This window comes from Ostrinia nubilalis, chromosome Z (assembly GCF_963855985.1).
Source record: "Ostrinia nubilalis chromosome Z, ilOstNubi1.1, whole genome shotgun sequence".
In the NCBI taxonomy this organism is placed as follows: Eukaryota; Metazoa; Arthropoda; class Insecta; order Lepidoptera; family Crambidae; genus Ostrinia; species Ostrinia nubilalis.
In genome coordinates, this window is record NC_087119.1 from 820268 (window position 1) to 836303 (window position 16036).

At 37.4% G+C, this 16036-nt stretch overlaps 1 protein-coding gene across 1 annotated transcript in view; it reads left to right on the forward strand.

Annotated features, from left to right (window-relative positions):
* The window catches only part of LOC135086997 (protein furry-like), a 223151-nt gene that overhangs the window by 165425 nt on the left and 41690 nt on the right, over positions 1–16036 (forward strand). Inside the window, exons 29-31 of the mRNA XM_063981854.1 lie at positions 3878–4011; positions 7375–7473; positions 15829–15963. Coding sequence (XP_063837924.1) covers positions 3878–4011; positions 7375–7473; positions 15829–15963 — 368 coding nt within the window. The remainder of the gene's footprint in view (positions 1–3877; positions 4012–7374; positions 7474–15828; positions 15964–16036) is intronic.

The window sequence follows — 16036 nt, forward strand, 5'->3', positions numbered from 1 at the left end:
TTATCATGTTAGAGTAAATTGCTCACTGTAATTAACTGCAATTTAGCTTCAGGGGATAGGTAAATAGATATCTTGATCTGTGTCTGCCCAAAGTTAAGTGAAACATTAAATCGAGATCTATTGGAAAATATTACAAAGGAGCAGGTAAAAAAGGTATATAGATGAGTTAGTAGATACGTTTCTTCGCGAGAAGCACGCTCTTATCATATTCACATGAAAAAGCTGTGGAGTTTATTGCGACTCAACTATTTCCATATTGAAACGTAGTAGCGGAAGGGAGGAACAAGATTGCGTATACGTATAATCCACATTCATTCATTGTTGTTAGAAAGTCTGTATGCAATAAGTCATTGCGGTTGAACAAAATGGGCATCTTTTTTGTTTTATATAATTTGTCATTTGCTACAAAGATGATATTTAAACAATATCTATTGTAGTGCTTGTATCTGAGTAATTAGTGTCGCGAAACAATTGCGTACTAATTATTAAGCTGGCAACATTCTGGACGAGGTCCATTGGCAGTGACTAACTGGTGTGACGTCATTCGCCTGAAATCATGAACGGTGGAATGCCCTCGACATTAATATAAGGGTTTTTCCATTTGTTACGGTTAAGTTCATATTTTTCCGATTAGTGGGAAAAAACATTGGACAGCACTGGACGTCCTATGGCTGAAGTCATGATGATGATGATGATGATGTTCATCAGGCATATTGATAGAGATATTGTAATGTAGGTACGCACATACATTGCCGTGCAAGTCTACTTATTTTTCGCCCTTTACAAATAACTATTAAAAATTGATGTTGCAGTAACCTCGTTCGTTTCAGCCATAACCAATAACCATACTGCAGTAATTCACGTAAACAAAAAACAGCTACTAGTATTTGTGCCTCGACATAATAATTTAATAAAATTGTTTGACACGAACTTCTTAATATACTTAAGTATGTAATACGCAATAAGAAGCTTTGGGTACGTTTAAAATTTAAGCTTACAAGGGTATTAGATATCTTAAAATGTAAATAGGCTTTGATGCTGTGGATAAATTGTAGGCAATAGAACCTTTATAGTATTGAAAAAAAAATACGAAGCTCCAAAAATATGAATATTTTTAAATCAATAATGATCAAAATATCTGCGCATTTATCTATGAAAGACTTTCAGGGTTACGCGTAATTCCTTTGCAAATACTGCCCTCGCCCGTCCCTCCGAGAGGTGGAGAGACTACTACGCAGTTTGGTTTAACCCTCGCTAAAAATTGCCCCGGATCGGGTGCGAGATGAAAATAAAATGTTGTATGTAACAAATACAAAAGTAATTAGTAGGTTTTAAGTAATAAGTAGGTTTTACTGAAGAGAAATGAAGCTAATAAGAGGCCACTGCCGCTCAAATTCAAATTATTTTATTGCATGTCACATGGGTACAGGTTGACAGAACATAATATTATTCGCTCCAGTCCAATAATATTATTAGCTGCAGTGCACTACATAATAATTGAAACTAGTAGTATTTAATAGTTATAATTCCGTACCTATGTGTTGTAGGTATAGATAAATGGCCGAATAATATGAATTTCATAGAATAACCAAAATTGTATTGATAAAGTTTCAAATGATTTTGAATGAATGTTAGTTACTGTTATTAAGTACTATTGTGGCCACCTGTATTTATACTGTTGTGTTGGTTTATTTAATATGTATAATTGGAATTCATAATATTTATCTTTTCTGGCAATAAATGCCATACATTTTTTCCTATTTATTATACTGTAAACATTATACCATCATACGGATTCTATTATAGTTAAAGTAATGGTTCGTGGAACGTCCCTTCATGTTCCTCTCGAGTACCAATACATTATACATAATTAAAAACAAATAAAAAATCTACTAACTAAGCACAGCACAGACAAAATGCCTTCAATGTAAAACAAAAGGTTGTTAAAGGGAAAATTGGATTTTACTCGCCATATTCTGTCTGGTATGTTTCTGTAACTAAACGCGCGCCGCCGTCGGCCATTTATTTTTGTGCACGAATGCACGGAGTTCCCTTACGACGGTATTTACCTCGAATATTCGCTTTGCGGGCATTTGTTACGCAAAAAAAATTTTTATGTAGTACAAATTCATATGCTATGTTACCTGATCGTTCCGCGAAAGGATCTTTACAAAAATACTTCATTCGAGACATGAACTTCGATTTTAGTAGCTTTGAAATCAATAAGAAAATGATAAATAATCGCGAAGTAATGACGTCAAGACATCCTTTACGTGACATATAATTTATGAGAGAGACGCGTTTTGACAGCCCATAGAAACATCAAAGTAGTCCTTGTTATCCACAAAGGGGAATCTCTTGACCGGTTCTATATTGGCTCACATAAAATTCTAAATCCTATTCTTTGTCTTACTACCGATTTGTGTTCATAATAATCTCTCTTCATAATTTTATTTTTCATACTTTTTTTATTCATACATTTTTATTACTACCATCGGAGCTCATAACAGTTAGTAATCATAATTTTTTTATCAATACTGTTACTACCAAGAACCATTTAAAATACATAATTTTTATTTTCAGATCTTATTTCTTCATAACATTCATTGATCATATTGTTTTAATTAATAATGTTGTTACTAAGAACATACTTCAACTCATAATGTTGTTGTTCAGAATAATTTACTTTATAACAGACATACTCGTATCTTTAAAAAAATCATATATAATTTAATAGAGTAGATAAGCATGCAGAGCATGCAGCATGAAAGCAAGCATGCAGCATGCATTGGTATCTCCTCGTCTCCGGCGCTGCGGGATGTGCAGCCCTTCCGCCCTTGCGTAACGAGGCTCAGGCACCCACGCTTGCTTCCGCAGCTTCGGCTTTTTGGACCGCCATCGGCGCCTTCGGCGCCTCGGCGACCAGCCTCAGCCGCTCCAGCTCGCCCGGGCGCATGAGCCTCGTTACAGCGGGCGAGGGCTGCCCTCCCTCCACGCCTCCGGCTTTTAAATTACACTCTAGGGGTAGGGCAGACAAGACTACGTGGAGTCGGTTTTGCAGCGATTCGTTTCTGTCACGTTAGTTTTGTGGCACAAAATATTGCCTGTTTTGGACCATTTCAAATTAATTTAATATTAAAATACGATTTAATACGAATATAGACATTATGATTTTCAATAATATGGATAAATACACTTATGAGTAATAAATTTATGAAAACATATATTAGGATACATCACATTTATGAATATTATAGTTATTTATTCGAATGATTATGAGTTTTGATCATTAGTATAGAAAAATATATGAAAACAAATATTAGTAAAAACTAAGTGTATGATTAGTGATATTATGAATATCAATTATTATGTTTTTAAATATGTAGGTTTTAAAGTTTTTATTAAGAATGATCATTATGGTATCAAATTGTATGAGAAATATTTTCGGACCTCCAATGATAGGAATTGAAAAGTTATGTAAGAAAATGCGCTACCCTCTTGACCAGACTCTCACCTGCTGGAAGGTGATGAATAGGCCAGAGGTAGAAGCGATTAGTAGTAGTGGTTAGTATCCTTAAGAATGCTGTAACATGAGTATGTCGGCCATTTGGTGTAGTAGTTCGGAAACAGACTCTATGCCGAGAGTTCCCGGATTCGATTCCCGGCCGGGCAGATATTGAAATTATGAATTTTAATTTCTGTGACGGGTCTGGGTGTTACTATGTATAATATGTATGTATTTACAAAAAAAAGTATTTAAGTATGTTTATATCCGTTGCCTAGTACCCATAGTACAAGCTTTGCTTAGTTTGGGACTACGAGTGAAGCGTAGTGTAAAATGTCCAAGGATATTTATTTATTATTATGTTTGTTGCAGAAATAACGGCGCGCTTCCAGACGGCCCGCACCGAGGTGCGCCAGCTGCTGCTGCAGTACCTGCTGCCGTGGCTCGTCAACATCGAGCTGGTGGACCCCAACGTGCCCCCCGCCAACCCGCTCTCCTACATCGAGGTAACCTTTGACCTTTGCCCCACTGGAACTACTACGATCCCATCAGCTCTCGTTGCCATCACTGCAACTCCTAGCGTTATCTTCTATCCTAAGCCACGATAGCCTTATGGGGAAGGGGTCGGACTGGCCGACTAGTGGGCCGAGGAGCGCGGGTCCAAACCACGCCGCAGCGCAAGGCAGAAAAAAACTCTTTAACTCGGCGAGGAACTACTACGGGATTGACCCTACCCCTCGGTCACACCACTACTACTTCTGAATAGTTAAGATCTAAAGTCACTAATGCAATCCAAACAGTGAAAGTTGATAGTCCTGAGAACTGAGCTGAGCAGACTAGTATTTCTATGAATCTGGTAAAAGAACTCTAATAAAAATACGGATTTCAACCCAGCATGACTCTGAAATTAGCAGTAAGTGAACTGTTTGGGAATAAACAACAACACCGTTAACCAAGCCCCACTTGCCGAGTGTGCATGACACGCAACTAATTAATTACGCACGCATCAACAGTTGTCCAGGCCAGTGCGAGATTGAGTTATCCTGAATATTGACTCGAATGACTAGTAGCATTAAGCTTGTTTATCAGTTGCCTAAGATGAAAATCCGAGAAAAATTTCGCACCTATTTTTATAGAAATACAATTTCTATCTTTGTTTATGTGGAGGATGCCAATAATTTCACTTTTCTCGAATACAACTTTACTCGTAGTGAGTCTGCCAATCGAAAACCAATAGAGAGCCAATTTGAATTGCTTCTGCCTCGACACCTGAAAACGAATTTCGATTATATATCCGACGTCTGGTTTATTTCCAATGTGGCAAATTGTTTGTATAACACCTTCGCCTGTTGCAAACATTGAAAAAGTTGCGACAACTACAAATTGTCTACGGTACGGTCAAGATGCAAGTAAATTGACTAGTCGATGGAGGCGCATGCCGTGACATTGGCAAAGGTCGCTCAAAGAAAGTGCAGAAACTCCGTATTAAATCACATTTGCACCTCAACCCTCCAGTTTATAAGCGAAAAATGTTTTCAGAAATCTTGTAGTTGTTTACCAATTATTTCATCTCAAAATGAGTCCCCTTCGTCAATTGACGTTAAATGTAATGAGAACACAAATATTAGTACGAAGTACCTTTATCACGCATGATCTATCATTACTCTAGTTATTAACTAGAGCATTCAGAATTTTACATAACAAGCTCACAGATTTTTTGGTAATTGATCAAATAACCTTTTCATTAACCTTCGGAGCTTTTGAAGATTTTAACGTTCCAATTAAGTAATGAGTGCGTCTCGCTTCTCATTAACACTCGGCTGTACAAATAAAGGTTCACTCGATACGGGGCGCGCGATAACAGGTGAGGAATGGTGGACGATAAATTGCGATAGCAATGGAACGCTTTACGCTTTCCGAAACAATGCCGCCTTTCAGCCAGGACATCAAAGGCTGACCTTGTCGAGGCGTGATGTTTTACTTCGATTGGAGACACAGCGATTTGTATTGTAAACCTGACGCCCCACATTACAATTTTTTTTATATATTTGATATTCTACATTCTAAAATATTTATAGAAACGTTTTATTGTTACAAAAACAAACATTATGAGCTTTATTTACTACCTACTTAGAAAATACTCCTACATGCAGAAACTAATGAGAATAATGTCTATTTTGGATCGCCCTCTACACCATGTTAAGTCCTTAGACTTATTTTAAGAATATTGAAGTAGATAAAACCAAACTAATGACGTGTATTAATAGGAAAATACAACCTTTCTCATTGAAATGCTATTTTTTCCTGTCCATTAATATTTAATTTTCATTATAAACGATATTTCCTGTTAAGTTGTCCGAATGTCTTTAAATAGTTTCGTCCAAGAAAACTATTAAAAGACACGGGGTTATAACATTTCCATGTGTAATCCCAGATAAAAAATAGCCTTAAGATGTTTGTTCTTTTACTTATTAAATAATAAAATGATTCACTCCTCTTCTAAAAACAACACTGTGCCTCATGCATTAACAATAAATTTTAAAGAAAACAATTCAGTAGAGTAAAAAAATATTTTTAAAGTAAGAGTTGCGTGTTAAGGCTAGTTAAGAGGCGTGAGTGCAAAAATAATAGCGTGTAAGTAGCGTGAAAGCTGCGTGTTGGCGTGAAGCTCGCAGCTCGTTCCGTGCTTTCGGCGGCGCTCGCCCGGAACTGAGCACTTGAGCTGCGAGCAACAAGTCCCGCAGTTTAATAGAGCAGAGGAATAAACTGAACACACTCTATAATGATACTAGCGTTCCGCCCGCGGCTTCGTCCGCGTGGAATTTTGTCTGTCACAGAAAAACCTTGTCGCGCGCGTCCCTGTTTCAAAAACTGGGATAAAAACTATCCTTTGTCCTTCCCCGGGACTCAAACTATCTCTATGCCAAATTTCATCAAAATCGCTTCAGTGGTTTAGGCGTGAAAGCGTGACAGACAGACAGAGTTACTTTCGCATTTATAATATTAGTATAGATTTTGAGAATAAGGCTTCCATTTTCCCAAATAATCACCGCTGTTCTTTCATTTATCTACTCACACTTAACTGCGCTTGTAAGGTGTAGCGGGGTTATTATAAATAGATGGAATAATAATTTATTCAAACAACTCAAGATTACTAGTAGTTTCCAAACTAATCCAGTCTCATGGGAACTGGGGTTGCTCGTTAACTTTAATTTATGAATGACGATGGTACAGTACATGTGGCTTTCAGACACTGCCAAGTATTTTTGTAAAGTGTGTGTGTGCTAATCTGCAGGGCAAGCTTCTATTCCATTAAATGTAACTTTTTGTGAACATTGATAACTACAAGCTCTACAATTTGGAATAGTCCCGAATGACATTGTTCAAAGCTACACAATTTATTCGTTGTGTTATGTTTCTTGATAACTTCGATTTATTTATATTTATTTTAAAAATTTCTTAACATTTAAGGATTTTTAGTTTATTATTTATTAATGTTGACCTGAATAATAAATTAGTAGGACCTAACTGCTTACCACTTGATATTTAACATGACATTTCAACACTTGACAATAATTAGCATGACATTTTAACAATATTTTTCCATTTTAATAATTCATTAATTCTATCTTTATTTTATAATTATCGAAACGTTTAATAATGACATTTCCACCAAACTCAATGTGTACATAATTTCTTTTGAAACTATTAAGATCGTCGTTCTGTCTCCTTCCTAAAGTTGCTGTGCCCTGACTGGGTCCACATTGTATAAATGCCTAAATTGTAAGACCTAGTGTGAATGCTATTGTGGTTATGCAATAAACGATTGAGTATTGAGTATTGATTGATAACATAGAATTATCTTTCAGTACTACGCGGAAGCGGGGCGCGGGGGCCGGCGGGAGGGGCTGGGCTCCGCGGAGGCCACCGAGATGGTGCTCAACAACCTGTTCTACATCACCGCCAAGGTAAGAACCTACAGGGTATCCCATCGACCTGCCCCACTCGGGAATCGAACACAGAACCTTCACTCCAAAGAGTCTATAGCACTGGGTCATGACTCTATTATAAATTCGATTTTATTCAAGTCTTACCTACTGCACTAATTTACACTGTGGTAGAAGTTGTGTAAGTAATATATTTTTTCAACTCCTTGACGTTGCGAAGCTAATATTGACTTGTGTGGTATTTACCTAATAAACACGTCCTACAAGTTACGAAGTTCTAATAAATTACTTAATATTATCACACTCACTCAACTGATATTAATTTTACGCAATCACGGTGTAAACGCATTCCGTAACACTTTCGTCTAATTTTAATAGCCATATTTTCTTGATAACTGTCTCTATGTACGCTCTTATTTTCAGTTTATCTAGGGAGGCATGTGTAACGTGATAATTTGCGCTCTATCTCTATACTTTCTATTCTTCTATACCATAATATACAGGGTGGAAACGATAAGTGATCTCACTCGATTATTTCTAAACTAGGTATACAAGATATCAATAAACTAGTTACTGATTCTGAAAGTGCTTTATAAGCTCTATCAAACAGTATTAATAATAGGTTACAGAATAAACTGGATCTATCCGAAAATTCAATGTTTCCAGCTTCCATACATTTGGTAAAGTCACATTATTTCAAAAACTACACATGATATCGTAAAACTGATTACTGATTCTAAAAGTGCTTCTCAAGCTCTATCCAATGGTATCAATAATAGGTTACAGAATAAACTAGTTCTATCCAAAAATTCAATGTTTCCTTCTTCCATACATTTTGTACTACCACATTCATGACACTCATCTCTTGACAATATTATAGCAAGTAAAGCCCAAAACCAATGTTTTCCATGAATAATTTGAAATAAGAATACAATTTTCGAGTTTATTTTAAGTTTATTATTAAATAAAAAAATTACACTTCTAACATTGTGTGTCTGGCATACATTTAGTATGGAAGCTGGAAACATTGAATTTTCTGATAGATCCAGTTTATTCTGTAACCTATTATTGGTACTGTTTGAAAGAGCTCTTGAAGCACTTTCAGGATCAGTAACCAGTTTTTCAATATCTTGTATAGTTTAGAAATAATCGAGTGAGATCACTTAACGTTTCCACCCTGTAGACTCCTATAAAACTACCTCTATAACTCGGATCGTAGCTTGCGTTTCCTTACTAAGAAAACACGAAGTAGTGTGTTTGTGTTGCGCCTAAAACTTGGCTCTGTGCAAACCCGTTACGGGGATATTGGGCAGTGGGCAGCGCGCGATGCGGCCCAGCCTGAGGGCCCAGCGCTGCGAGCGTTTACTTGGCGGCGCGTAGGGCTGCTAACGTGCAATGCCCTCTAGCAATACCAAACCGAAGGCTCATACTACTACTGTACAGTCGAAATTTTAAATTTTATCATTCACAATACGAACATTTTAACCACGTCATGATCAATACCTGCAGTGCAAACAGCAATAATTTACACTGCATTTTCATTCTTTACACAATAAACTCGTCTGTCTGCTCAGCCCGAATTTACACTATTTATAATGTTATTTTATGGTTTGCTCATCCAGCGACGCAGAACAAATGTGAAGGTATACATTTTGAATGTTTACCGAACGCATTCAGCCTGGACTGAATATTGGGCCTTTGTTCCGGGACCATCGATCTGACTGATAATTATAGGCCCGAGGTCGTTACACGCTGCGTGGATCTGATGTATGGGCCTTCGTTACAAATGGTACAGTCGACAGCGTATAAACCTGCCATGAAATGTGATATTTCCTCTAATGATTTTGTACTTTATGGAATAATTATTTCATGAACATAAAGACCACAATTTTTGGGGATATAAATAGTTTTTGAGCGGTACCTGGCTAACCTCGTGCTGATATTGGGTCATTCGACACCTCGCCATTGTCTGAAGCCGTGCGCAAACTCTTAGACATTTCTTTTGTTATAATTTCAGGCTGTCATCTTAACAATACTTGTAAATAAAAATCTATCGTATAATAGTCTTATAGCGAAATATTTTTTTGCTATCTCAGATTAAGCTATTGCCGATAAAAAGTGAACTGGTTACAAAAATAAATATTTTGGATTGCTCAATTATACGGATTGTCTCTAAATTCATCAATCAACAAGTGATTTATTATTCTCTGAGGTATACAGGCAGAAATGAATGGCTTTGTAAAGATTTATGTTACCAAAAAGAGTAGAGTCCAACGGAAGGACTAAGTAGTTCTTGCCTGAGACACGTATTGCTTTATTTTTAAATAACCGTACACTACAATCAATATATTCTCCGCTCATATGCACTCAGTTCGTTAAATATTAATGAATATTGTATGCCAAATGATACTTACTGCCCAAAGCTTAAATTACAATATCGAGACCAAAATTAGTGACATGCTTTTGAAACGTTGCGTTGTCAAAGCGCCATTCATTGCACGTACCTTTAAGCCGAGCCATGTTCAGTGTTATTAATTATCATACGATATTTCGTTGGTTCCGGCTATTTAATTATGCAAATGTGCGTGAAACGTTAACTTCCACGGATACACACAATTAACAAACCATTAAACGAAATACTTTTTAATAATAATAATAAATTGGAAACGCCAAAATGTTTTTCATAATTTTGTTCGCAGGGATATTAACCATTCGACCAGATTAAGAGCAAACGTGAGCTCTTAATCTGGTCGAATGGTTAAAATAAATCCTCATTAACGTGAACCATTGTAAAATATTGAATAAAGCGGATTATTTGTGTTTTGCGAAATTTTAGTCTGTTAAATCAGTCTATGAATGAGCGTCAGTAAAGTTTTTTAAAATGTGATAACGAAATTGTGGTTGCGGCAACCCTGCGCTGTTTGGTGCTGCGCCCCTGTTTACGCGCGCGCGGCCTTCGCCGCCAAAGTGCCAACCCTACCGTGGCCATCAGATGCTGTTGACTCAACGCAAGGGCGTTTGCCTAAAGCACGAGTAGTCTAACTATGGCTAAATCCGCAAACGAAAACATTCCCTTTATTTGTTTTGAGCACTTATTAAAATGTTTAAATGTATGCCTATTCAGTCAAAGCTCAAATGTTGGCGTAGCAGCAAATACATTGTAAGCGGACCTGAGACATAATATTGCGAGAGAATAAAGCTTAAATTGGCATAGCTAGACGGCATATTATGCGAATATTCGTAAAAGAATGTTGGCAAAAGGCCGCCGTCACGCGGGCTTAGCGGCACATATTCATTTCATGTTCTTTCGAGCATAAAGAAAACAAATCTGGCCAAACGTCAGTACACTTGTTTTCAGATTTTTTACCTTTCAACAAGTACAGTCCACTGACACTAATATTGTTACTGTAAGCCGCGATATCTTTGTACGTATTTCGTAAATCAAGTTTCATTTGATTCTGATAAATGAAGCAGTTCAGTCTAAAATATCCTATTTCGGACGTACTTTATTTTTGAGTTATTGTTGTAAAATGTAATTAAAAATATTAAAATCTAATTCTATTACAATTTCTGGCGTTTAGACAGGCCAACTTAATGGCGGTTTCCAGCTTTAGGCCGCCGCGCTGAACTCGTGAAGCCTAAATAATAACACTATCATCTTCTACAGTGCGTTTTACGCCACGGCATTGGATACGGCAGGCAGCCTGCACACGAAGATGTAAAAGACTGTACAATAAAAACACTTAAAATTCAACTTTTTGAACAAGACGTCAGTCTGGGCTGCGTTGGCAAGACCATACAAACTATTAGTACTCATAATTATCATTTTCATTCCAACGCAGTTGTCATACAATTTTCCGTGTACAGTCCTGAATTTAAATTGATGTCTAACGTCCGTCAAAACGTCTTATTTGAAAGAGCCGTAACAGTTTCATTTGTCGGAAGCATTTTTCTAATCTAACTGGTTCTCCATTGACCCTGATCACAAGATTGACCGTCACGTTACAAGAAGACTCTCCTGCAGAATCGATTTCTATCGAAGGCTGAATATTAGATTCTTAATTAAAGTTATGTAGAAATATCAGCTTTCAACGCAACTCGATACTGCAACTCGCCTCGCAGACCAGCGCTTTGAAAACGAATATCACTGCAGTTTGTTATGATGATCTACTTAAGTTTGTTATGATGACCTACTTAGTTCCTCTGAGAATAATCGTGCTTCTTATCTCATCATTTAATTACTTTATGACGAGATTTTTTTCAAACAGTAATACGCTACTTGGTAACCATAGAGCAGAGCTTTAAACTCAACCATGTATCTAAAAGCACATGTCCACCTTCGCACGTTAGCGCGCCGCCTTAGCCGTCCAGATTTCAGCAATAATCGGCCGGCACACGCGTTACATAAATACTTGAAAAGCTCACACCTTATGACCAACACCCACGTATTAAATTAATTTCAGTTACGTCTGGCGCAGGTGTGTGATTTTATTATGAACAATAACCCCAGTAAAACGCACAAATTATTTTTGCCGACCTTTTGTTGCGCCAATTCGCTATTTTAAGATTTTTCAATATTTCAGTGTTTTGATCTAATAAAAATGTATTTACATAATAAGGTATGGCTATAAACTATTACTCTTCATTATTTATTGGAGTTCAGTAAAATCTTTATTACTCGTGTAGAAAACGTACATCGTCTATATTGAAAAATTCATGCAGAAATCACCGATAAAGTAATATTAAATTGTGTAGGCGTTTCGCAGTGGAAGTCAGAATCCAATACGTTGTAAGTTGCATGTTCAATACGTCGGCGCTCAAATTTCATAAACGCGCACTTGACAGCTGGCATGGCATGGCTGAAGCAAAAGGAACCGGCGCTGCATTCGTCCTGCCCACGCGCTGTCGTTCACTAACGATGTACTTCCTCTCATATTTCATATCTCATGTAAAAGTATCAATACATAGGACATGAGATTCGTAGCGTAGGCAATGAGAGCCACTTGCGTTACATAACTGTGCCGTAGTAGCGCCGTAGTCGCTCCGTAGTCGTTCCGCAGTCAAACTGTAGCTGTCTATAGTTCTATCAGCGCAGACCAAAGCTCAGCCGCACAAAGGGCAGACCAAAGCTCACGTTCGAGCGCATGCGAAGGTTTAACAAAGGTGTGAATCGCAGCAGATGTTTCCTTTATACTAAGGGCTTTAAACCACTACTGAAAAGTGTAAAATTTAATATCTTCCTTCCTACTAAATATACTACTAGATACATAAAATCTTTGATAAAAATGTGATAAAACTGTATGTGAAAATACATAATCGTTAATGATTTCATGAGTATTATAAACGCGCCAATTTACTATGTGTTGGCAACTTTATTTTAAAGAAAAATCCTTTGCGTCGTAACTTTAATCATAGGATTCAAAACATAGAGCTTACCTTGACCAAAGACGACTTCAAAACATGTTGTTAAGAACTCTTATATTCATTTCTCGTAAACAACATCATTATCATTAAGGATGAATTCAATTTTCCCGTATTCAAACGTCTGATAGAAATCATTTCTCTGTGCAAACCTATGCTCTTATTATCTTTAAATTAGTCCTGCAATCTTCGGCTTGTTACCTGCTACGTCTCGACTATCGAACACACACATCTATGCATCGAAAATAAAATTATTTTGTATCGCTTAATCCGGTTAGTGTTAAAGTATTGTTTTGATGGACGTACCCTCGTTTGAGGGGGCTCTTTATGTAGCTTAGATCAAAGGGTTCCTTTTTAATGTACTATTTTCAATGGCCTTAACAATCTGACAGTTGCACAATAAACCTTGATCCGCGTTATTAGTGCGGGCGGCGGCCATCGGAGATGCGCTTTCACGGCAGTGATTGAGTGACCGGCCACGCGCCTCGCCACTAATGTATACCTACTGTTAAATCCGATATTATTATACAGGATGTTGGTAATAACGATATTGAAAAGAATATGCCTTTTTATGTACCTACACAGCTGATTTACTAGCATAAACATTATTGTGTTCTTTATAAGTTATCTTTGAATTTTGCTAAGAAATTATGACTTGATATTCAAATCCTTGCTTGTTTACTCTCAGAGTGGGAGTGAAAACTTTACAGCCTGAAAGCTATGGTATACAATAGATATGAGTGCAGGGTATATGACACTTAATGCACTTTCAGGCCGCGTTTATGCGACTGACTAAACGATGCGAGACCCAAGTAAAGTTTTAAACAATAAATAAATCTAGATAATATATTTTTTAAGAAATGAACAATAATGTTTAGTAGGTAGTATCATCCTGTATAAATAAAATATGCGTAGTAAAAGAGGGGTCGAGCGCCCGGGCGCGTGCGAGGGCCGGAGCCCTTAGGGCTTAATTTTGGGACCTAGGCGACCTAACCGTCCTCACAGTGGGAGCTGTAATTGCACCCCATGTTCCAAACTCATGTCAGATTCGCTGTGATCAAATGATGGCCGCACGTTGATTACGTTTAGCCCTACATGAGCGGAGATCGCGGCATTTACAACAAGTAATTTACATTGATTACATTCGCCGTCTCACTATTCATATAGTTAATGCCCTTGTACATAATAATAATATAATAGGAGATCATACACGCGCTAATCCCTTTGATATTCCAATATCGGTTTATAGTTTTAACCAATATTGATTTAAAAGAGTTGTACGATTCATCACATTATTTGATTTTTTACCGACTTCATAAATGTTATAAATGCTAGGTAACTTGCGCATTCTCATTCTCAACAACTCTTAACAGTCTGTTATGAAAACGCAATCGAACTAAAGATACTCGTAACAAATGTACCGCTCATTAATATAATTGTTAGCGGCAGACATTACGCGTAGGTTTGAAAGCACCGCCCTTGCAGCGCCGCTTGCGAACTCGAGCGACTCTAGCCCTGTAGCAGCGCATTCAATTGTATTTATACCTGCTTATGTAATTTTATCTCTCGCCTCGGTACTGTATTTCACAGACGGCGGATGCGCTTTGTGAAAATCTTAAGGGCTTTTTACAAAGCTCAAGGAAAACATGTTTTTATTCTATTTTTTTTTTCGTAACAAGATAATAGGTACGAGTTCTTGGTGTAAGGGAAAGGTTAGCAGAAAGTTACTTAGAGCACAAAGACCGTGCTTTTTTTAATTGAAAACAATTTCACTTAGAATAACCCCTCAAAAGGTTAGTATTCTTTTAAATTGTTTTTATATTGTCTTTTGTAAAATCGTATTAAGCAGATTTAGAGAATAATGCTGCTTCATCATCACACAGAAACACTAGAAGTAGCATACTCGAAAATTGAGCGTCAGAAAATATTGATAAACCTTTCATTTCACCGTAATCAGATTGATTAATTATCTTATGATATCAAATTCCCGATAGTGATCTGAGTTCACCATTTCAGGTATCATACCATGTGTCTCTTGTTCGCTTTTAATCTCACATACGTTTGGTTGATTCCTTTTTACGATGAATCACATTCGCCAACGGCATAAATCCGTCGTGATACTGTTGCACAAATGAATCATTTTAACGTAGATACGCGTAGAATGGAATACGCGAATGGAAAAGTACCTACGTTGGAAAATATCAAAGACGCGGTATTGTATTATTTACGAAATACAACTGAAAACTCACAGCTGCAAACGGAAAATGAAAACATTTTTCTCTGAAATGTACTACCTACATTAGGTAATTAACATTCATTCAAAAGATGAAAAACGGAAATAAACCATGAAATCTTGCTACCCATTTTTTACGGATGATCTATTACGTCTCCGGCCATAGCGGTTTGAGAAAGTAAGGAGTGCGATTCGTAGGTTTTGAGTTCGATTCCGAAGTGTGGCACCAGATTGTGTTTTATTCGTCAATTAGATTAACCTTCTATATCTTGGTTTTTAATTACGCAATGATTTTAAGACACCCCGCAGACTACAGACTAAGTCGGCCAATAGTTTAGTCGGCTTCCAATTTGTATGAGAAATCGGCTGATACCAAATATGTGTATTGACTGATTAACAGCCCAACTGAACTAGCGGCCTACAAAAAGTCTGTAATCTATGGGGTGTCGAAAGTCATACCTAATTTCCAGTGTTTCCCTGTCATCATCATCATCATTTCAGCCATAGGACGTCCACTGCTGAATATAGGCCTCCCCCAATGCTTTCCACGTTGATCGATTGGTAGCAGCCTGCGTCCAGCGCTTTCCTGCTACCTTTACAATGTCGTCGGTCCACCTTGTAGGTGGTAGGCGTTTCCCTGTACTACAACTAAAAGAGGTGTTATATGCAAATTACTGCATAAGCCTGTGATGATGGTGATACTGACGCAAGTGTGGTTTCAGTTCTCGGACAACCACCCCAAGGAGATCGAGGAGCTGTGGTCGACGCTGTGCGCGTGCTGGCCCAACAACCTCAAGGTCATCATCCGGTACCTCATCATCGTCTCCGGCATGGCCCCCAACGAGTTGCTGCCTTACGTAAGTTTATTAAACACTAATCTATCATCTTGTCTCAAACTTGACTTACGCTTGTCTAATTTGAAGCTCGAAG